Source organism: Leuciscus leuciscus, assembly GCF_965113295.1.
Source record: "Leuciscus leuciscus genome assembly, chromosome: 2".
Lineage (NCBI taxonomy): Eukaryota > Metazoa > Chordata > Actinopteri > Cypriniformes > Leuciscidae > Leuciscus > Leuciscus leuciscus.
The window spans coordinates 27,780,654-27,805,434 of NC_138726.1; the positions used below are offsets into that span (position 1 = coordinate 27,780,654).

The 24,781-nt window shown below is 41.7% G+C and overlaps 1 protein-coding gene across 1 annotated transcript in view; it reads left to right on the forward strand.

Moving 5' to 3' along the window:
- Positions 1-24,781, forward strand: part of LOC309492798 (neural-cadherin) — a 290,251-nt gene that overhangs the window by 170,992 nt on the left and 94,478 nt on the right. Inside the window, exons 14-18 of the mRNA XM_082161808.1 lie at positions 802-929; positions 4,247-4,433; positions 16,245-16,388; positions 20,254-20,537; positions 21,233-22,856. Of these exons, the coding sequence (XP_082017934.1) occupies positions 802-929; positions 4,247-4,433; positions 16,245-16,388; positions 20,254-20,537; positions 21,233-22,856 (2,367 nt within the window). The remainder of the gene's footprint in view (positions 1-801; positions 930-4,246; positions 4,434-16,244; positions 16,389-20,253; positions 20,538-21,232; positions 22,857-24,781) is intronic.

Consider the following 24,781-nt stretch of genomic DNA (forward strand, 5'->3'; position numbering starts at 1 on the left):
CCATTTAAGAGTACAGCCAGTGCCGTGTTTGAGAGAGAGAGAGAGAGAGAGAGAGAGAGAGAGAGAGAGAGAGAGAGAGAGAGAGAGAGAGAGAGAGAGAGAGAGCAAAACGAGGGAGTGCTGGAGGGAGGAGGTTGTAATGGATTTGGCCTTCCTGTTTAATTCATGGTTTACGGCTTTGGCTGATAGAAAATTAAAACCTCAAAGTGCATCAGATGGTGATTAGTGTCTGGAATCATTGAACCCATTAAAGATCTTACCCTAAATTCCAATGTCCTCATGTCCCTTCTGGTACTGAGAGAAGCACTTTTTAGAAGAGTAGTCTTGGTATTAATTTCCTCTTGAACACACAGAATCCACTAATGTAATAAGGCTTAGATAAGACATAATGTCAGAGTTTAGATAAGTCTGATTTGTTCTGATGGAAAGCCAGAGTTTTAATTTCCCTCAAGCTACCAAATGATATTTCTGCACTTTCATAGTCAGGTGGCTGAATCTCCACATATTTAAGATGCCAAACTGTTGTGTTAATGCTGCACAAAAAAAAAATAAAAAAAAATGTATTCACATGAATACTGCCGTTCTCTGCAACCAAGGCCACATTATTCAGTTTCCTTAAATGTCAGAGAGCCTAAGATTCATATCAGTGTTTAACAGACCTACAATAAAGCCATAAAAAAAATGTTTTTCTTTATGCAACAACCAAAGAAAACAGATTTTTTTAAAGGTATTCAACCTGGGCCCACCGATATGGAGATGTTTTAATTATAATGTGACCGTGTGGCTATCTGTTATTCACAGATGTCAATGACAACGTCCCGTTCTTCACCTCCTCCATATACGAGGCATCTGTGACTGAAGGGGTGGAAATTGGTACTGCAGTTCTCCAGGTGTCAGCCAATGATCTTGACCTGGGGCTAAATGGGAAGGTATGAAATTGTGTTTTTCTATCGAATTAGCTAGTCACCCTCTGTATTTGAATCTGTAAACACTGTACATATACACTATACTAAGCATTATGCTCACGGTTGAAAGAGCTGTAAAATTAGGATGAATAGAATCAGGATAAATATAACACTCTATACACTGTATCACACTATGACCTCCAAAACTTGCTTATTTATACTGATAAAACAATGACAACTGTTTCTTTGCATTATTTGTGTCATATTTTGGTGGGAGGGCAAACATGATGTACTGTACGTCTTAGATTTATTTATTGTTTACATAAATAACATTCTGTACTGCATACATTCTGTTCAGAGATTTGAAAAAACGTCTTTTATGTTCATAAAGGCTGCAGTTGATAAAAAAAATTCAGTAAAACAGCAATATTCTGAGATGTTATTTAGAATAACTGTTTTCTAATTTAATCTTTAAAATGTAATTTATTCCTGTGATGGCAAAGCTGAATTTTCAGCATCATTACTCTAGTCTTCAGTGTCACATGATCCTTCAGAAATCATTCTAATATGCTGATTTGGTGGTCAGGAAACATTTCTTATTATTATCAATATTGAAAACAGTTGTGCCTTTTTTGGGGATTTTTTGATGAATATAATTTTCAAAAGAACAGCATTTACTTGGGATATGTTTTGTAACATCATAATAGTCTTATACCTGATCAATCACTTGATCAATTTACCGCGTTCTTGCTGAATGAAAGCTATTTTTTATTTTATTTTAAGGTAGTGTGTTCTGTCGGCTGATTCAAAAGGGTGTGATGAAAGGTTGTTAGTATTTTTCTTCCCTCTCTTCCTTATAAGAAGCCTTTCAACAGCCCTCTGAATTGAAATTGTTATGCCATTTATCATTCACACACACATATACACTCACCTAAAGGATTATTAGGAACACCTGTTCAATTTCTCATTAATGCAATTATCTAATCAACCAATCACATGGCAGTTGCTTCAATGCATTTAGGGGTGTGGTCCTGGTCAAGACAATCTCCTGAACTCCAAACTGAATGTCAGAATGGGAAAGAAAGAACATTATATATATAGTGAGGAGAACAAGTATTTGATACACTGCCGATTTTGCAGGTTTGTAATTTTTATCATAGGTACACTTCAACTGTAAGAGTTGAAATCTAAATCTAAAAAATCTAGGAAAAAGGCAAACATCCAGAAAATCACATTGTATGATTTTAAAATAATTAATTTGCATTTTATTGCATGACATAAGTATTTGATCACCTACCAACCAGTAAGAATTCCGGCTCTCATAGACCTGTTCGTTTTTTTTTTTTTTAAGAAGCCCTCCTGTTCTCCACTCATTACTTGTGTTCACTGCACCTGTTTGAACTTGCTACCTGTATAAAAGACATCTGTCCACACACTCAATCAAACAGACTCCAACCTCTCCACAATGGCCAAGACCAGAGAGCTGTGTAAGGACATCAGGGATAGAATTGTAGACCTGCACGAGGCTGGGATGGGCTACAGGACAATAGGCAAGCAGCTTGGTGAGAAGGCAACAACTGTTGGCGCAATTATTAGAAAATGGAAGAAGTTCAAGATGACGGTCAATCTCCCTCGGTCTGGGGCACCATGCAAGATCTCACCTCGATGATCATGAGGAAGGTGAGGGATCAGCCCAGAACTACACGGCAGGACCTGGTCAATGACTTGAAGAGAGCTGGGACCACAGTCTCAAAGAAAACCATTAGTAACACACAACGCCGTCATGGATTAAAATCCTGCAGCGCACGCAAGGTCCCCCTGCTCAAGCCAGCTCATGTCCAGGCCCGTCTGAAGTTTGCCAATGACCATCTGGATGATCCAGAGGAGGAATGGGAGAAGGTCATGTGGTCTGATGAAACAAAAATAGAGCTTTTTGGTCTAAACTCCACTTGCCGTGTTTGGAGGAAGAAGAAGGATGAGTACAACCCCAAGAACACCATCCCAACCGTGAACCATGGAGGTGGAAACATCATTCTTTGGGGATGCTTTTCTGCAAAGGGGACAGGACGAATGCACCGTATTGAGGGGAGGACGGATGGGGCCATGTATCGCGAGATCTTGGCCAACAACCTCCTTCCCTCAGTAAGAGCATTGAAGATGGGTCGTGTCTGGGTCTTCCAGCATGACAACGACCCGAAACACACAGCCAGGGCAACTAAGGAGTGGCCCTTCGAAGAAGCATCTCAAGGTCCTGGAGTGGCCTAGCCAGTCTCCAGACCTTAACCCAATAGAAAATCTTTAGAGGGAGCTAAAAATCCGTATTGCCCAGCGACAGCCCCGAAACCTGAAGGATCTGGAGAAGGTCTGTATGGAGGAGTGGGCCAAAATCCCTGCTGCAGTGTGTGCAAACCTGGTCAAGAACTACAGGAAACATATGATCTCTGTAATTGCAAACAAAGGTTTGTGTACCAAATATTAAGTTCTGCTTTTCTGATGTACTTATGTCATGCAATAAAATGCAAATTAATGACTTAAAAATCATACAATGTGATTTTCTGGATGTTTTTTTTTTTTTTTAATTACATGCTTTGTAAGTGGGAAAACCACTGGAGAGAGAGAGAGAGAGAGAGAGAGAGAGAGAGAGAGAGAGAGAGAGAGAGAGAGAGAGAATCATTATTTTTCTCTTACAACCCAACACACACACATCCCCTTTTGTGCCAGATGGGGTTTGTTGCGTGTTTTATTAACCTGACCCCTGCAATCATTTTATTATGCCGTTTACATTTAATTCAGCCTCTTATTTGAGTTCTCGGCTCTAATGCGGCCGGCAGGGCATCATTTAATACCCACATCATGCTGGTTTAGTGTGGCTGTTCAGAACAGCTTGTATGATAATTGTTGTTTGGGGCTTGTTGAAACAGCAGTTGGCACTTCTTCATCAATTCAACGGTTTTGGCTATCTAGATCAACTTCATTATTCTTAACTTGAATGGCCCTGATTTCTGCTTTACCTGCTGGGAAATTGCCAATGTGCGTGAGAGGCATTACTGGCAGAACAAGCAACAGGAGGTCTCAGCGTTAGCTCAGAGTGCTGTGTGAATAAATTATTAGGAAAAAGCTGGATTGTTTAATTACATGGGATTAGATAGGTTCTCTGGAGTTCTCTTATACACACATGTGCACAGACAAAGGCTGTAACATGTACACAGGAAGACAATTATTAATGCACTTTTCACACAAGCCTGTTAACTGTTCTGTGACAGGTGGCACACTAATTCTCCTCATTTCTTCTAACCCCCATTTCTTGTGTGTGGGTGTGTGTGGGTGTGTGTGTGTCCCAGATTTCATACTCTCTACTGAATGACCGAAGTGGAGACTATCAGTATTTCCGCATTGATCCTGAGCTGGGCACCATCTTTACGGAGGCTGTGTTTGACCGTGAGACCAAGGGATCCTACCTTTTGGAAGTGAAGTCAGTAGATGGCTGGGAATCAGCCAGGCCAGGGAAGCATGGACAGCCCAACTCAGGTACAAGCAGCCTAATATGTCTATTGTATTCAGTTGTCATATCAATGACATTGTTTTCAGTAGCATTTATTAAACTTTTTTTTTTTTTTTTTTTTGGTGCATACTTGTTTTGAAGGATTATAAACAAGACACAACTTTAAAACCTTTAAATTAATAACATTTCTGTAGTCGTTTAATCATTATTTTTCATGTAATATTTATTTTGTTTGCTATGGGGCACAAAAGGTGTTCCCTTTCAAGGGAACTCGCGTTGCGTCGAAATTGACGCTATGGGAACGCTTTGCGTGATGACGTCTTGAAGCACATGTAAAATCAGTCCAATGGTGTGGCGGAACGTCAGAGGCGGGTGACGTCACGTACCAGGAAGCTATAAAAGCCGGCCCGAAACAGAAAACGAAAGCTTTCTGAGTCTTCAGTTGCGCTCTGTGTTGAATCTGTCCTTGTTATTTGGTGTTGTCTGTCTATATTATATATATATATATATTCAGTATGGCGAGCAAGCAGCAGTTTAGAGTGTGTGTCCATCCCTGCCCGCGTTATTTAACGGGAGGTGATACTCACACTCTTTGTGTTGTTTGTTTGGGTGAGGAGCATGCCCAGTCAGCACTCGAGGGTGGTGACTGTGTGCATTGCGAGGCGCTTCCATTGCGTACGCTCCGATCCCGCTTGGCTCGGTTCAATCCCGACCACGTTCCCCAGGGCTTGGGTCCCGCCGCTGCCGAGGCACGGCGTCGATCTCAGACCTGGGGTTCACAAATGGATTTATCAGGGGATGTTGAGACGGGCTCTGCCTTATCTCAACATCCTTCTGATAGATCCAGTGCCTCTCATCAGGGTGTGGAAGCACGCGCTGCGGTTTCTTCCCCCCCGATGGAGGCACCAATACTGCAATTGTCCAGCTCTGAGGAGTTGGACGTTGTTAGTATTGAAGCTGAGTCTGAGGATTCGCCACCTCAGTCTCACGCTTTTGAGGAATTGCTCGATGTTGTCACGAGAGCAGTTCAAAAATTATCAATTGAGTGGCCAGAGGATAGGCAGGACGTTCGTTCGAAAAGTAAGCGCGACGAACGCTTCCTGCCATCTCGTGCACAGCCTCAGCGAAGAAGCCTTCCGTTTTTTCCCGATCTCCACACAGAGGTGTCGAGATCGTGGGAAAAACCAGTGTCATACAGAGTTTATACACCACAAACATCCCACTATTCTTCCATTCATAAATATAAAGAATATGGTTATGGGGAGATGCCGAAGGTGGAGGAGACGCTTGCGAGCTATCTCTCTCCAGCAACGGCATCTTCCTTGAAGGCTCCTTCACTTCCCTCCAAGCCAGTGAAATTCACATCAGCACTGGTTCATAAGTCGTATGCAGCCGCTGGTCAAGCTGCAGCGTGTCTGCATACGATGTCTATTATGCAAGCATATCAGGCAGAATTATTGGGGGATTTAGAGGAGGGCGGGGGAATTGGTCCTGACACGGTGGCCGAACTACGCAGAGCCACAGATCTGTCTCTCAGGGCCACCAAGGAGACCGCTAAATCAATCGGGCGGTCTATGGCAGCCCTGGTGGCCACTGAGAGGCATCTGTGGCTCAATCTGAGCGATATAAAAGAGAAAGAAAAACACGTTATCTTAGATGCTCCGGTCTCCACTGTTGGATTATTTGGTGATGCAGTTAACAGTGCGGTAGCTAAATCTCAGGAAGCTGCTAAACAGGCAGCTGCATTGCAAAAACTTCTTCCCCGCCGTTCTTTCATTGAGGCTGCTGAGCGGGAGCAGCCTCACTCCTCTAAAAAGAGCGCTGAACATCGTGCCACTCAAAAACAGAGTGTGTCCTCCCGTGCTCCCCCACAAAAATCTCGGGGACACGGAGGGCGCTCTCAAACCCAGCAGTCTTCGAGGGGTAAAACGGATCTGCGGACCGTTATTACCGCCAAGAAGGCTGCTGGGAAAAGGTCCTGACGTCCGAGGGCTCAGGACAAATGAGGGTAGTTCCCCCCGAAGCAGAGTGGTTAACACCTCTTTTCACGGTGCCCGTCTCTCTTCGGTGCCCTCAGGGGACCGTTCTGCCAACCCTGTCGCCTCCGGTGTTACAGGGCGCAGCGGTCTCCGGCGAGCACATATCTCAAGGTCCACCCGGAAACGTAGTGGCCTCGGGATGCCCGCCCCCTCTGAGGAGGGTGCTAGAGCAGTCTGTTCGGTCGTTCCCTGCCGGTGCGCCGTTACAGGGCGACGAACCGACTACTCAACAGCAACAAAATCCAGAAACCAGTCTCGAGAGGCTGGTACCTCTAGTAGAATCTTTGACAGCGTGGAAGCTACTGTCAAATGTTTCTCGTTGGGTCCTGCAGACCGTGGAAAAAGGGTATCAGATACAATTCAAGAAACGCCCACCTCGGTTTATGGGGGTCCTGCCCACAGTGGTGGGCCCCGAGCAGGTTCTGGTTATGGAACAGGAAGTAAACACTCTGTTAGAGAAAGGGGCCATAGAATATGTACCTCCCTCCAACAGGGAAACCGGGTTTTACAGCCGGTACTTCATAGTTCCAAAAAAGGACGGGGGATTGCGTCCCATTTTAGATCTTCGAGTTCTGAACGAGTCAGTCATGCAGCTCAAGTTCAAAATGTTAACTTTGAGACAAATCGTGCCACAGATCAGATCCGAGGACTGGTTTGTCACGATAGATCTCAAGGACGCATATTTCCATATTTCCATCCGTCTGTGTCATTGGAAGTTCCTGAGGTTTGCTTTCGGGGGCAAAGCATACCAATATCGAGTTCTTCCAGTCGGCCTGGCTTTATCACCCCGCACTTTCACCAAATGCGTGGATGCAGCTCTGGCGCCTCTGCGCCTCCAGGGTATTCGCATCATGAACTACATCGACGATTGGTTGATTTTAGCTCAGTCACATCAGTTGGCGGTTCAACATCGAGATGTTGTTCTCGCCCACATGAAAGAGCTGGGGTTACGGCTGAACGCCAAGAAGAGTGTGCTTTCTCCACTTCAGAGGACCACTTTTTTAGGCGTGGTTTGGGATTCAGTGTCGATGCAGGCGCGCCTGTCACCGCCACGTGTAGATTCCATCCTTGCAGCTGTGAAAAGTGTAAAGCTAGGCCAGCTACTCACTGTCAAACAGTTCCAGAGACTGTTGGGTCTCATGGCAGCAGCTTCCAACGTGATACCTTTTGGACTACTGCACATGAGGCCCCTGCAGTGGTGGCTCAGGACCAGAGGGTTTTCCCCGAGGGGCAACCCATTTCGCACAATCAAGGTCACGCGGCGATGCCTACGTGCCTTGGTTATGTGGAAGAAACCCTGGTTCCTGTCCCAGGGCCCAGTGCTGGGAGCTCCTTGTCGTCGCAAACTGCTAACGACGGATGCTTCCCTCACGGGCTGGGGAGCGATCCTAGAGGGTCACTCATCTCAAGGTCTGTGGGAAGACCATCATCGTTCCTGGCATATCAATCGCCTAGAGATGTTAGCTGTTTTCCGGGCTCTGAGGTAGAGCTGTAATCGGGCCTTAAAAGTTCGGCCCGAAAAGGCCCGAGCCCGACAGAGTTTGGCCCGAGCCCGACAAGTACATTTTGATTGACAGCTTTTTAAAAGCCCGAACCCGTTTACAGCCCGACTGTCCAAAAGGCCGTCTATCAGCAGTGATAAGAGTGTCGGAGAATAGCGCGGACACGCGCTTCACACCGCGAGCCGGCACACGCACCACTCGGCGGAAAAGGGAGAGAAAGGAAAAAAGAGACTGCGCCGCACGCACACAGCTTTGTCTTTCGTAAAAAAAAGGAGTAATTTATACATTTTTTAACATCATTTATTCATGACTAACGGAGGCTAGAGGCCACTTGGAAGTTGGAACAAAGAAATAAAATAAGTCCTCCAGAGACCAGCCTCCATTTCACCTCCTCAAGATCCATTTTCACGCTAATCTAAACACATCACCTGACCGCTCATTTACCACGCAACCCGAAGCGCGAGCCCGAGCCCGGCCCGAGCCCGTGTAAAATAATAGAAATTAAGACCGAACCCGACCAAACCCGTCGGGTCCCGTCGGGTTCGGGCAAAGATCTTCAGCTCTACTCTGAGGAGCTTTATCACAGATCTCAGGGGACACCATGTGTTAGTGCATACGGACAACACGTCGGTAGTCGCCTATATCAACCACCAAAGGGGTTTGCGCTCGCACCCATTGTCCAATCTGGCACGCCATATCCTCTTGTGGTCCCAGGGGAAGTTGCTGTCACTCAGGGCAGCCTACATCCCCGGGGTACAGAATATAGGAGCAGACACTCTGTCGAGACAGGGGCCGAGGCCCGGGGAATGGAGGCTCCACCCCGAGGTGGTGGAGCTGATATGGAGGGAGTTTGGCCAAGCACAAGTGGATCTGTTTGCGTCTCGAGAGACGTCTCACTGTCCACTTTGGTTCTCCCTCAGGCATCCAGCTCCTCTGGGACTGGATGCTATGGTACAGACGTGGCCGAGGCTACGTCTGTACGCTTTTCCCCCAGTGGCTCTGCTCCCGGGAGTTCTGGAAAGAGTTCGCAGGGACCGGGTCCATCTAGTTCTTATAGCCCCGCGCTGGCCGGGCGGAGTATGGTTTCCCGATCTTGTGTCCCTCCTCGACGGGCATCCTCTGGAGCTTCCTGTCAGGAGGGACCTTCTGTCCCAAGCAGGGGGCTCAATATTTCACCCCCGCCCAGAACTGTGGAACCTGTGGGCTTGGCCTCTGAGGGGGCCCAGCTCATAGAGTCAGGTCTCTCAACTGAGGTTGTTGAGACCATTCTACAGTCCAGAGCTCCCTCCACGAGGAAACTTTATGCCCTGAAGTGGAGAGTATTCACTTCTTGGTGTAGTGACCGTCGGTTGGATCCAGTCAACTGCCCAATTGGTACAGTTCTGGAGTTCCTGCAGGACCGGTTCACTGCAGGTCTGACCCCGTCCACTTTAAAGGTTTATGTGGCGGCCATAGGTGCTTACCACATTCCTTTGGGTGGAATGTCTGTGGGGAAAGACCCTCTGGTATCTCGTTTCCTTCGTGGCACTTGGAGGCTGAGGCCTGCAGTTCGCTCTAGGGTGCCACCATGGGATTTGTCCGTTGCGCTGCAAGGCCTTTCCATGGCCCCCTTTGAGCCCATTGAGGAGGTTCCTGAGAAGTTTCTAACTCTGAAAGCTCTGTTTCTTCTCGCCATCTCTTCTCTTAAAAGAATAGGGGATCTCCAGGCATTGTCGGTTGCTCCGTCATGCTTGGAGTTTGCTCCGGGTATGGTCAAAGCTTTTCTTCACCCTAGACCGGGCTATATCCCCAAGGTCCCCACTAATGTGGCAAGACCTATTGTTCTGCAGGCCTTCTGTCCTCCTCCCTTTCAGAATGCGGACCAGGAGGCTAATAATTTGCTTTGCCCAGTTCGGGCGTTAGACGCTTATGTCCACAGAGCTGCCCTGTGGCGTAAAAGTGATCAATTATTTGTGTGCTTTGGGTCTCCTAACAAGGGAGGTCCGGTGTCTAAGCAAAGGATGGACAAGTGGGTGGTTGAGGCTATCTCACATGCTTATGAGGCGGCTGGACAGCCTTCTCCTTTGGCTGTCCGGTCGCACTCTACTAGGAGTATGGCGGCCTCTAAGGCCCTTATATCAGGAGTATCGTTACAGGACGTCTGTGATGCGGCAGGCTGGTCCTCACCGCACACCTTCGTCAGGTTCTACTCTCTGGATTTAGACTCTGCTCCAGGGTCTCATGTTTTGTCTTCTTAGTGCTGCTCACATGATTACACACAGGACAGACATTTGTAGGTATGGAGGCGTTGGTATAGACGTTCCCATAGCGTCAATTTCGACGCAACGCGAGTTCCCTTGAAAGGGAACGCCTCGGTTACGACTGTAACCTCGGTTCCCTGAAGAGGGAACGAGCGTTGCGTCGCCTTGCCATATCTCCTTCATGCCTGTCAGCGCGACTTCAGACTTTACGAAGCTTTCGTGTTCTGTTTCGGGCCGGCTTTTATAGCTTCCTGGTACGTGACGTCACCCGCCTCTGACGTTCCGCCACACCATTGGACTGATTTTACATGTGCTTCAAGACGTCATCACGCAAAGCGTTCCCATAGCGCCAATTTCGACGCAACGCTCGTTCCCTCTTCAGGGAACCGAGGTTACAGTCGTAACCGAGGCGTTTTCTCAGTATAGACAATAGAACCATAAAATATGCAAAAAATGCAAAAAAAAATTACAAAAGTCATTCATTTTATTCATGTGCTGTAATCCAAATCTTTAGAATACATGCGATTGTGAGGACCAGACCCAAATTTAAGTCTTTTTTCAGCGATTTCCATCTCCATTCCCAGCACTGACTGTTAATCCCGTTCAAATCCCACGTTCATTATAAATAAAAAAAAATGCTACCTCAAGGGGCTTTACGACACATTTTACGACAGAGATATCAAATGCTCATTGGCTCCTGTCTGTTTCATCACAGATTGTGACATGCCGTGTTTTGGGTGATGTGCATTTGAATGAGAAATCCGTGCCTTCACCAAGTGGATCTTGGTAACATTTTCAGCGATTAACTTAAGAGAACTGCGACTACAATACATCATCATTTGGACTACTTTTGGTTTCGCTTTTGACATTTTTGCAATAAATAACTTGCGGAGTGTCTATTTACACTAAGTGCAAATAGCCCGCCTTGTTGGCAGAGCTCCACCCACTGACGTCTGGTTAGGCCAGACAAAACTATGGAAGACGCTGGATTGCCAACAGTAGCAATGGTTTAGGGGAAAGGTGCGTGGCAGAAAGTTTTGATGCAAATTGACCCAAGTTCAAATCCGCCTTTTGCCTTTTTCCCCATCACATATCAGATCAGTAAGGCATTTATTTTCAATATAAATGAAGAAAATATTCGAAAAGTGGAAATAAAGTGTCAAACGTGTGTTAAATAATAAAGTGTTTATCGGTTAGGGGTAGGTTTAGGAAGGGCTTTATAGGGAGGCATCCATTTAATAATAAAAAAATATATAATAATTTAAACTCTGTTATTATGGCATACCTGCGAATAGTATCTGCCTCTATTTATAAGTGTAAATAGCATAACTGCTATTTACACTTATTGCAAAGAAAATACTGCTATTTATAGTGTAAATAGAATATTTTGCTACTTGAACTTAGTGTAAATAGAATCTATTGCTATTTAAACTTAGTGTAAATAGCATATATCGCTAAGAAAAATGCTATTTTCACTTAGTGTAAATATAACATTGTTGCTATTTTCACTTAGTGTGAATAACATCCATCGCAATTTGAGAGGCCTGTTGCCCGAAACTTATATTAAAATACTCCTGTTCCTTCATCATATTTGTGTTCGTGTTCGAGTTCGCTACATACCATGACAGTACGTTTTAGCATCCATCCAAACGTACAAACGTACAAAAATGTATGCCTGTAAATGTTATGTATTAATACCTACATATTAATAATGAGACCAGACTGCAAAATCACACTTGCAGTCGTGATGTTAGTCTGTTTTTTACTTCTAAACACACACCGTTTGGTTATGATATCCACATTTTACAACTTAACTGACTCCCTTAAATATTCAGAACTCATTCAGACCATATTTGATGTTCATCTTTGTCAATGGTGACTGGTGCTATCAATAAAAAAAGAATTTGAGATTCATTACAGCTGTCAATCTCATACACTAACTGTTTGGATGTAAGCAGTGTGGAGTGGGACTTCACCATACAGAGCTAAATGGGATCTAAAGTTCAGGGGAATATTTACATTAGCTGCGTAAAATATTACATTGCATAATCCTCGTTTAATATAGATAGCGTAACAGTTTGATTGGATTTGTTAAACCACAGGGCTAGCCAGAGTCTCACAGAAATGTATTTTTCATTCATTGTATGGATTATTAAAAGCATCTCTTTTTCCTTCTTTGCTTTTCCCAAATAACACTGTAACATTTGAAGTCAGCAAGACACACAGAAAAAAAAAAAGAAAAAGAAAAAAAAGTTCTTGTGTGTGACATTCTTGCTGGTTTAAATGTTGATGAATGTGCCAGAGGGGAGGGGGAGTTATTGGGGACCTGTATTGGGACAGTCTGAGAGAGAAAGCAGTCTGCTCCAGTACTCTCTATCCTCCTCTGTTGTCTGTCTGCTCACAGTTTGCCTGGCACTACAAATAGGGGAAAAGACGTGCGCTCCAACACGCTTACAACTGCAGTGAGATACACAAATGTGGAGTATCAATTTGACACCGTGGCAGTGTCAAATATGGTCGATCACACAAGAGACAGGGTGTTGATGAGCAGAGTCACATGTGCACATGCACATAATTACACAGAAACACGTGGATGCTAATTGTACTAAGATGCTGTCAAAAACATCCATGTGACAAGGAAACACACACACAAAAACAAGTGCTGTGTGAAAATCACACAACAGAGTTGTGCCTCTGCATTTGTGAGGGGAAAACATGACCATGTCTTCATGGTGGAGCTCTGAACAACATGTCAACCTGTCATAAAGTGGCAGCTAAGCGTATACTGTGCTCTTTTTACACAACATAACACGCCAGAAAGAGAGCAGGATCAAGACTCGAATCAGACACTTTATCTACGAGTCTATCTGCCTCTCACAGCCCTGACTGAACTGAAGGTTTTGAAAAGGTCACTGCATGTTTGTTTGTTTGTTTGTTTGTTTAAGTTCTTCGGTCCATTTTTTTACAATTGTATGCAAGGGGTAGTTCACCCAAAAATAAAAACTCTCCATGACTTTCTAAACTTGTATGACTTACTTCTGTGTAACATAAAAATATATTTTGAGAAATGTTTGGGATTTTTTTGTGGGGTTTTTTGTCCAGCATGACTAAGCAGTTACCAAAAATATTTGGTGGCTAACATTCTTCAAAATTTCTTCTTTTGTGTTTCACAGAAGAAATATAGATATCCAGAATCAGAATGAAATGAAATGAGAGTAAATGACTGACAAAATTGATGACCCAAGTTCGAATCCGTCTTTTTCCGATCCCATTCTTCTTACTTTTCCCATTTCATTTCCTCATATCAGCTCAGAGTTATTTATTTTATATAAACAATGAATAAAATATTTGAAAAGAGTGGGAAAAAAAGTGCCCAACAGGTATTGATTTATTATTGGAAATAATGTATTTAATAGGCCTGTACTTTAAATATGTCCTTGCTTTTATTGGCATATTCACAACACATGCAGCTGATATTGTTACAATATTGATAGGCTCAAAAATGTGGCTCCCTTCCTGGACTTTCAAGGACATTATTACGTAGCGTGGTATATTAGAAACACGACGAGGAATAATTTCAGGAAACAGACTTTAATCACAAGCATTCAGGAACCAGGAGAAACGCAGGAGAAAACCACACAAACATTAACGAGAACGGATAGAGAGGAAGGCCTTGTCCACACTAATACGTTTTCGTTTTTTCCCTCCGTTTTGGCCTTCCGTCCACACTGAGACAGTGTTTTATTAATGAAAACTAAGGGTTACAGAGCAAACAAAGGAACTTAATTAGTAAATTAACAGGGCACATGTGAATGACATAACTAATTGAACAGACTTGGGAAAACTAGGTCACAGGAATAAACCAAAAACACAATGAAACATAGGAGACAGACCATACATGTAACAGACATGTGTACTGATCAGCAGGTTCAATATGGTTAAGAGGTAGGTGTAGATGTGGCCTTTAGGGATAGGGACAAGTAATGTCCCAATAAGGCAGCCATTTAACCATAAATGATTTTAATAAATACAGTATATACACTCTATATCAGGGGTATTCAATTAAAGTTCCATGAGGTACAGTATCTATATTTCATTCCCAGTGGAGGTCCATCCGGACAATACCTTTTTAGAACAGTTATACATTTCCATAGGGGCAGCCGTAGTACTTTGTAAAAAAAAAAAAAAAAACCCCTACACATTCAAAATAGTAATCGAAGATGAGAATCTTGGGCCCCAAGAGCCAAAAAGGTAATGTCTAAGAATTTTTACCAATATTTACCAAAAAAAAAAGTAAATATTTCTCCCAACTGGATATGAAAATAAAAAGGTGAAATCAGATGTTTTATCAGGCTATTATTATTATTATTATTATATACATTTAGACATGGCACATAGAAGACCTTGGGACTGAGAAAACATACTGGGGGTTCTAGGTTTACCTCTTAAGAAAAGTATGGACCATATTTATATATTGCTCAAAGTAATAAACTACTAAAAACAAACAACATACATAATCTAATAATCAAAACTCTCATCATGAGCACAGAAAAGTTTACTAGTAATTTCAAAGTTTTTTTGTCTTCCCTTGCCATCTCTAAATCATTTTCCAAATTATAACATTGTTTATTATAAAATGCACATAATATGCTGATTAATTATGCTAAATGTGTAAAAAAAAAAAAAAAAAAAAAAACTCTATTGGCATCACGCGTTAACTTGTTACAAACCTGGTTTAGTTAAACGGTCGGAGTCATCTGTATGACATAAAAATAATTATATTTGCAACATTCTTGTTCTGCAGTGTTTTAGCAAAATCATCTATTTTACTGCTCACCACGTTTCTGCTTCTGTTGTTAAAATAACCGTGTCATCTGCTGCTTTTCATGTGGCACTTTACGTCTTTAGCAAGAGAGAGAAGCAACACGCACAGAGCGGAAAGGGCTCGAATGAAACGCGTTTGGCTCTAGATAAAAATATTAGAGGATATAGTGGCGAAAGATCATTACCGTAAACGACCTCTCCGTTGTTTTGACGGTCTGCTCACTTTAGTCTGTAGAAACGGTAAAATGGCGCAATTATGTCCCACGGTTCGAATGGAACAAAGGGTCCGCCATTTGAATACCACTGCTCTACAGTATATACAAAGTTCTGTAATGAAACTCTAGATGGTGCAGGCTGATGGGTCCTTAACTCAATCTGCTTGCAATCACATCATTCTCTATAGGGCATATACAATTGTTTCCTGCTGTATCAGTAGCCAATGAGCTCGCTGCTCAAACTTCAAATACTTGGTCAGCGTATGCTGTAGCAGTTGCAGCGCACTTTCAGAAACCCTCCACCTTCCCCAGCTCCACCTGTATAGATAAGCTACGGGTAATTCATGTATGCTATATTGTACAGCAGAAGCATGTCTTACTTGCTCACAGCAGTGTGTCGTATATATGTATTGGCAGTAACAAGTCCTCTACTTAATTTGCAACAGCAGCAGCGTAGCAGCTCTATTCCTCCAAGACCAAGCATATCAACATTGTCATACCCATTACCATGGCAAACACTCAGAGTTGTCATGACAAAAAATGTATTATTCCATACTTTTTATAATGTACTAGAATAAACTACACTCAATGCAAAGAGCCTCTGCATTTTCATTTTTTGGTGGAACTATCTCTTTAATAACTGCTCTTAACTTCAGCAGCAGATTGTAATTGATGCGTCTTCTCATAATTAATTATATTACATAGGGCAAGCATCACAAATTTCACTTACCTGCATTCAGTAAACACAGAACCCCCAGGGTTTTTCAAATCACCTGATGACTTCAGACACGACATAGATCACATGAGAGAAAGATAGAGAGATGAAGATGGACAGAAAATGAATGAGACAAACAAGACACAGGAACTTGATGGAATTAGAAATGGTAGATTTTTACAAAGATGGGAGGGAGGAGAGAGAGAGAGAGGCAAACACTTGAATGTAAAAAAGATGAGAAGGAAAGATAAGAGTATCCAAACACAGATTGCTAATCTTGTTTGTGTTTTTGCTCTCATCAGATACGGCGTATGTGCGTATTTTCATCAGTGACGTGAACGATAACAAGCCGGTGTTTGCACAGTCTGTATATGAAGTGGACGTGGATGAGGATGCTGACGTGGGCTCCACCGTCCTCACAGTCAGCGCTAATGATGAAGATGAAGGTAGGTGAAGATGAGGAGGGGCATTGGCTGATGGGTAGACTAATATACTAATTTGTAGATGGAAGTGGGAAATATGGAGTGTTAACTCAAGGTGAAAGTGAGAGTCTTACTGTAGATTTGAGAACCTGATATCACAGCCCAGTTGTGATCTTCAACACCTGGTGAATACATTTTCTGTATGTGGCAGGGGCGGACTGGAGACACAATTTCAGGCTAGGAAATCTCACTCTCATTCAGGCCACAACAAATTTTGAAACCACAGACAACTGTATTTATTTTTTTATTTTTTTGCATGGCCATCACATAAAAAAGGTCTAAATCCTCAAGCTGGGGCCGTGCTAAATAATGAAAGGTTCTCCCTTAAACTGTACCTTCACTTCACTTCCCTTTTCCTTTTTATTGTATTCCTTTTCCTGATTTCCTGATATATCTTCTATTTTTCTTGTACCTGTCACTTCTCTCAGGTCTACTGTTAAGAACAGAACTGTCTCCACCTTATTGTAAAAAAAAAAAAAAAAAAAAAAAAAAACTTTTTCATCTTGGAATGACTAAACAAATCTATACTTCATACAAATATAGTAAATACATTTTTCTAAATTGCCTAAATTTCAAAATTAGTACAATAACTACATCATGACGATATCTTTTTAGATGTTATGTTATTGCATTATTGTGATGATTTTTGTGTTGTTGTCTGCCCTAGCTCCCCGATGTATATATTTGTCTACCAAATTACTAATGGAACTTTACAATAGATTATAATGATGTCCTTTTGCATACAGTATTTTGAGTGACTAAAATGTAAAATGCAGTGGTGCTTCTGCTAACATTTGCTAGCAGTTTAATACTTCAGTAAGTTGATGAAGACAAAACAGTAGCCTGTTTACAGATGAAACTGACCTGCACTTGAAGTCCTGAACAGGTCAGTAATTTTGCAGCTTGTTCGTTGAGACCTTCTCTGCTCCACCTGACCGCTTTCTCCATCGAGTCCGTTGCATTGATTACTCTATACGATTTCGATTTATTATTGAATGCCGAATTTGGAAATTATTACTTTGGTGTTATGGGCAGGCAAAAAATATAAAATAATAATAATAGGGGAAAAAATAGGGGAAAAAAGGCAGCTAGCCAAATCAGTCGCCAGGCCACCTGGAATTCTCCCAGTTCTCCCGATGGCTAGTCCTGGCCTGGTATGAGGGAAATGTAGCCTATAATAAACATCCTCAAAATGTATTTATAAAGGCCATTCAGGAAGAAAAACAAAACAGAAAAAAAAATATATATATATATATATATATATATATATATATATATATATATATATACAGTACCAATCAAAAGTTTGGAAACATTACTATTTTTTATGTTTTTGAAAGAAGTCTCTTATGCTCATCAAGCCTGCAGTTAAAAAACAAAACAAAAAAAAAACAGTAAAATTATTAAATATTATTACAATTTAAAATAATGGTTCTCTTTTTTAATATACTTTAAAATGTAATTTATTTTTGTGATGCAAAGCTGAATTTTCATCAGCAAGTACTCCAGTCTTTGGTGTCTTATGATCCTTCAGAAATCATTCTAATATTTCATAATATTACAGTTTTTTTTTTTTTTTTTTTTAACTGCAGGCTTGATGAGCATAAGAGACTTCTTTCAAAAACATTAAAAATAGTAATGTTTCCAAACTTTTGACTGGTACTAATATATATATATATATATATATATATATATATATATATATATATATATATATATATATATATATATATATATATATGAAGAGTTCAGATGCAAAAGCCTCTAAGTGCCATCTGAAATTTTCTTCTAGAATGATCATTTTTATCAAGCTCGTATATTTAAGTTCAGTAATTTCACTTCAATGGCAATGAAAAATACCTATTAATTGTCATTTAAGTGAAATTACTGAACTTAAATATACGAGCTTGATAAAAATTATGATTCTAGAAGAAAATTTCAGATGGCATTTAGAGGCTTTTGCATCTGAACTCTTCATATATACTGTATATATATTTTATAAAGGTATACATACTATACCTTTCACTGGGTTTGGCTAGCACACGATAATATTAATGAAACACAGTTGGAACATGTTCCCATGAGCTTGAGTTTGTCTCCAGGCTATTGCGCTCATATTCTTCTGCTTCGTGCAATAACATCTGTACCACTCATGACTGAGACACAGAGACAGTTGGTTCCTCATCAATATACCCTGAGAACATAACAAATGCTGCTCCCAAGATAACCAGCAATGCAAAAACCTTGGATAATATTTCTGTTTTATCACACACTCCAGAAACACTCACAAAGAGGATAGTCTACATAACTCATCAGCCAGCCTGTCTCGGTATACAGACGCACTACTGAAGCGCGTAATTCCCTGTGGTCCAGTTTAATCCACGTTATGCTCCTCGATGTGGATTTGATGCAGGGGAGAGGAAGGGAATTCTTGTATCAGTCATTTATCATAATACAGCCTGGAGTGGCTGGACATGAAACTTTACCCTGATGAATAGATTTCAGCCTTCACTGCAGCTCTGACTTAACCCTCGCAGCCACTGGAGCAGAGCCACGGGAAGCTGGCGTGCCGTCGTAGTACATATGCGCTTTCATAAGGAAGCCATGCTTGATTCTGTGTATTAGCAGAAAACGCAAATAAGCCAAATATTCCCTAATGCAATTTTGTAGAGGTACCCAAGGCAACACGAAATGGTGGAGATGAAACGGCGATAAGACTCCTAATGTGTCGTTCCCTATTCATTAACCTCGAACCAGCAGGGATATCCAAACACACTGCAAGTAGATCTGAAGGATTGTTAAGCAGAAGTGTTTTTGCACTGTTTGCTTAGCCGGGTTATTTGTTTACATGAAGTCTCTTTGCATTTATTACTTACCTCAGAGAGATGAGCTTTGAGTCCTAAATACAAAATAACAGCAAAGGAGTAATAAAGAATTTAATAAAATAGCGTGCTCAAAACACAACACATGCATTGCGTCTTTCACTGTTTAATTAACAGAGCTCAACAGGGGATCCAAACATTTATTATTTCTTCCCTTTTAAGATGGTTTTTACTTTGTGCTCCATTGTCCTCCATTCTTTCACACGTGAGATGAAAGTCAAACAGGTTTGGAATGACGTGAAAGTGAGTAAAGGGAAGATCACATTTTTATTGTGGCTAGAGTTCACTCTCTTGAACCCTTCTTCTGCTTAATCAAACTAAGCTGTCAGTGATTTACAGTCATTTTAATTAAGTCTAATTTACATGCACAAAAGCGCAAAATGTAGACAAGTCAGCGGCATTGACAATAAAAAAAAAAGGTTTAAGCTACACAAGGCTGGTTTTGTGAGCTGTAAGTCTTGAAATAAGTTTTCTTTTCATTTTTAGTTCGAACATTGGGTGTTCTAGAAATAAAGTCCAGCTTGAGCTGAATGGACCTTTGATTTATTGTCTGGCAAGAGCTATGCAAGTACAAAGCAAGGTTTCAGAAATAAGTTCATGTTTTCATCTACCATTAACAGAAGAGAATGTTCCATTGTAGACATATCTTCACTTAATTTGAAGTTTATTGGTGTATGTTTCCATGGTGGCGAGTTTCCAAGGCTACTTTGCCATTGAAGCAGTTTTTTTTGTTCACCTGCAGCAAAAAGCTTGTTATATTTTGAATAGATAATGTTTTTCTTACTAACCATTTTTTTTTACAATATTAGAAGTTTCTGACTTTTAGCTTTTTGTTCAGTAGCCTTTACACCAGTGTCAGTGTAGACATTTGCTTTGTTCCTCTTAAGAATTAATTCAGGCCAGAGGAGGAAGTTTTCTCTTTTTCATTAACTGCTCTTATTCTTCAGGTGCCAATGCCAAGTTGCGCTACCAGATTACATCAGGTAATGTGGGAGGTGTTTTTGACATGGAGCCTGAGGTGGGAACCATCTTCATCGCCCAGCCGCTGGATTACGAACAGAACAAGCTTTATAAGTTGCACGTCTTGGCGTCTGATGGGAAGTGGGAAGATTACGCTACTGTAATAGTCTCCATTGTGAATAAAAACGATGAGGCACCTGTGTTCTCTGTGAACGAATACTATGGCAGTGTGACAGAGGAGCTTGACGGTTCTCCTGTCTTTGTGCTGCAGGTAGTGTCTCTAGTTTCTCTGTTTTGTACATATCAGAATACTTCATTTTCAGATCATATATTTGTTTTTTTCAAAATAGCAAGTTTTTGTGGCTCTTATTCCTTAATTAAAATGTTAGAGCTCCTCTAGATTAATTACTGCATTCTTCCATTGATAAATTAATACAACAACAATTCATTGGAAATTGCCCAAACACTCATTTATGTTACCTTGCCTGGTTATTTTGTGTTTGATAATTATAGTGAAAACTGTGATCGATTTGTTCTTTTGAACGCATTCAACATTTTGATAAAGGCTCCAGAGGTTCATGCATTATTATTAAGTTAATTATTAGAAGTTTAAATTGCAACTTATCACATCACTCTATTTGTCCAAAGATGTGAGAAGCTCACTTTTAATACAAAAGTTGTTGGGAGTAATTTTATTTCCTAACTTTTAATTTTTTTAGTCAAGAAAGATTTTAGAGGGTTTTGATCATATTATTTGTAATATTCTGGGTTGTTTGGGATTTTTGCATGAATTACCACTCCTAACTTAAACTTAAACTCCTATAACCAAAACAGTAGTTGCGTGGAGGGATGGAGGGATGGAGAGATGGATGATTGATAGATATATAGATAGATAGATGGATATATATAAAACTTATGCTAGAGTTTGCAGAATGAAACTTCAGTATATTCTCTTTGATGATGTAGGTAACAGCATCCGACCCAGATAAAGATGCTGACCAGGAGGCATTAAGATATTCCCTTCATGGCCAAGGTGCTGAGAGTGAGTTCATCATTGATGAGGTGACGGGAAAGATTTATGCCCAGAGAACATTAGACCGTGAGGCCCGTGCAGTTTGGCGTTTTGTGGTACTGGCCACGGATGAGGGTGGCGAGGGACTAACAGGATTCACAGATGTCATTATCAACGTGTGGGACATAAACGACAACGCTCCTATTTTTGCTTGTGCCCCAGACAGTTGCCATGGCGATGTGGCTGAGAACTCCCCACTCGGCACTTCCGTCATGGAAATGACAGCCACTGATCTGGATGATGCGGCTGTTGGACAAAACGCAGTGTTGGCCTATAGGATTGTGGGTAACGCTGCCCTTAATGGTGCTAATAGTGGAGCGGATGTGTTCAGCATCAATCCTGCTACTGGGACTGTTTCTGTGGCAATGTCTGGCCTGGACAGGGAGCAGACTGACTCGTATGTCTTGGTGGTGGAAGCACGAGATGGCGGAGGTATGATAGGAACAGCCACCGCCACTATACACGTGACAGACGTTAACGATCACGTACCACGATTCCTGGATCGCTCATGCTCTGTTCGCATCCCTGAGAGCAGTGAGCCCAACACGGTGGTCATAGAGCTGGCCGCAGAGGACGCGGATGCTGGAGAGAACGGGCAGCTGACTTTCAGTGTGGTGGCCGGTGATCCCGAACAGAAATTTTACATGGTCAGTCATCGACAGGAGCAGCGCGGGACTCTTCGTTTAAAAAAGCGTCTGGATTACGAAAGACCAGGCGAGCAACACTTCAACCTCACCATCAAAGTGGAGGATATGCAGTACTCGAGCCTGCTGCACTGCACACTAGAGGTTGAAGACTGCAACGACCATGTGCCGGTCTTCATTCCTCACTTTCTGCAGCTTCCTGCTATACGTGAGGATGTCGCTCCAGGAACTAGTGTCGCAAGTGTGGCTGCCAGCGATTTGGACTCTGGGCTGAACCGCGAGATCACTTATAGCATTGCTTCGGAGTCTGATCCGTACCATCTGTTTTCTGTGGACCAGTCGGGAATGCTTACTGTGGCTAGCGAGCTGGACCGGGAAACATCCACACAGCATCACTTGGTTATACTTGCAACAGACCACGGCACGCCGCCTTTGACTGGCACTGCAACTATCCAGATGGCTCTGCTGGATGTCAATGACAACGGACCTGAGTTTGAAGCTGCGTATGCACCGGTTGTGTGGGAGAACGTTGTAGGCCCACAGGTCGTGCGGCTCAACCAGAGCTCCACGTTACTGATAGCCGTGGACCGAGATTCACAGGAGAATGGTTCACCCTTCTCTTTCTCTGTGCCTCTGGAGTACCGTTACAGCAATGACTTCCACCTGCAGGATAATGGGAATGACACGGCCACCATCACCGCTCTGAGAGCTTTCGACAGAGAGAGACAAAAACTGTTTTTACTACCTGTCATTATGACCGACAGCGGTAGTCCACCGAGGACCGTCACGAACATCCTCACTATCACCATTGGTGATGAGAATGACCACGCCCACACAGCTGGACAGAAGAAAGTGTTCATCAACTATCACAGAGGTAATGGCTTCAACAGTATAATTATGCAATGGCAGATAAAAGAGTCGGTAATGTTTAAATTAGGCCTAAATTTAATTAAATTATAGTTTTTTTTACAATCGCTAGGTCCAATTTCTTTCTGACTTGGGTCACTTTTTCAAAACTCTTCATACAGTGAGCACAACAGCAGTCTGTGTGAGCTAAACTATGTATCATTCATCACTGCTTTGACACAAAATGCATTCAATAACAACTTCTTTCAAAGTACATTAAGTATTTTCTCACTTAGACACAATTACTGCCAAAACTCCTACAGGCCAATACCTATAGGCCAATTTGCACGTTTACATACTCTTTTCAAAACCTAGCATAAAACAAAACTGAATAGCAGTTTGCTACATTAACACAGTAATACCATATTGAAATGTATTCCGAACCCTACGAAAATGAAATATTATCAAAACAGTTAGATGCAGCTGAACACCTTCACAAATGTTAGTCTTTAAATTTCATTACCATCTACAAAAGGGGACATGGACCATGTAACACTGCAGTGAATTCTGAATAGTAGAGAGCCGTCATTCTTGTTTTGTAAAGATAATTTACACACAAAAAAACATTGTATAATGCTTCCCTGTTGTTAGTGTTTTTTAGGTCTGTGTTTTATGATTGACAAAGTGTGTCTGTTGGGTAAAAACCTTTGCTAGTGTTATGGAAGAATGAGTTGAGTTAAGACATGTATGAAGTGTTTTGGTAGCTTTAGTGCTTTTTGAATCTGAAATAAACTGCAAGCTGAGAGTTGTTGAGAACTGTATGAAGAGTTTTGAAAAAGTGGCCTTAATATAAAGAAATGTGTAACAAAACAAACTGTAAATATGCCGAATCAGTTCAATTTTAAATGTATTATAATTCTTGACATCTGTTGTGTCAGTAGTTTGTTCATTGACCTGATTGTTTGAATTTTTTTATTGTTTTTATAAACCAAGGCATTTCTTTATTTAGTTATATTATTGCATTGATAATTATCATGAAAATAATAAATCTTCAAAGAACAAGTTGTATCTTCAAAGTTATGTGGAATCCACCAGCGAGTTTCCCCATATGAAATACCCTACAGGTGGAGAGAGAGGATATTATCAGAGGAAATTATTCTATAAAAATGGTTCAATTCCTGGTTTATTTACACGTTAAATACACCACAGGTACTGTTCAAAGGTTTGAGGTCGTTAAGATTTTTTAAATGTTTTTGAAAGAACTCTCTTAGGCTACCCAAGGCTGGATATTTGATTAAAACTACAGAAAAAAAAAAAAAACAGTATTGTTATATTATAATATTACTGCAATTTACAATATCAGTTTTCTATTTTAATATACACTATATTGTCAAAAGTTTTGGGACGTCTGCCTTTAAATGCACATGAACTTTAATGACATCCCATTCTTAATCAGTAGGGTTTAATATGGAGTTGGCCCACCCTTTGCAGCTATAACAGCTTAAACTCTCCTGGGAAGGCTTTCCACAAGGTTTAGAAGTGTGTTTATGGGAATTTTTTACCATTCTTCTAGAAGTGCATTTGTGAGGTCAGGCACTGATGTTGGACGAGAAGGCATGACTCGCAGTCTCCGCTCCATTTCAAGTTGAGGTCAGGACTCTGCAGGCCAGTGAAGTTCCTCCACACCTAACTCGCTCATCCATGTCTTTATGGACCTTATTTTGAGCACTGGTGCGCAGTCATGTTGGAACAGGAAGGGGCCATCTCCAAATTGTTCTCACAAAGTTGGGAGCATGAAATTGTCCAAAAAAATTCATTAAAAAGCAATAAGAGTTCCTTTCACTGGAACTAAGGGACCAAACCCAACCCCTGAAAAACAACCCCACACCATTATCCCGCCTCCACCAAACTTTACACTTGGCACAATGCAGTCAGGCAAGTAGCCAACCATGA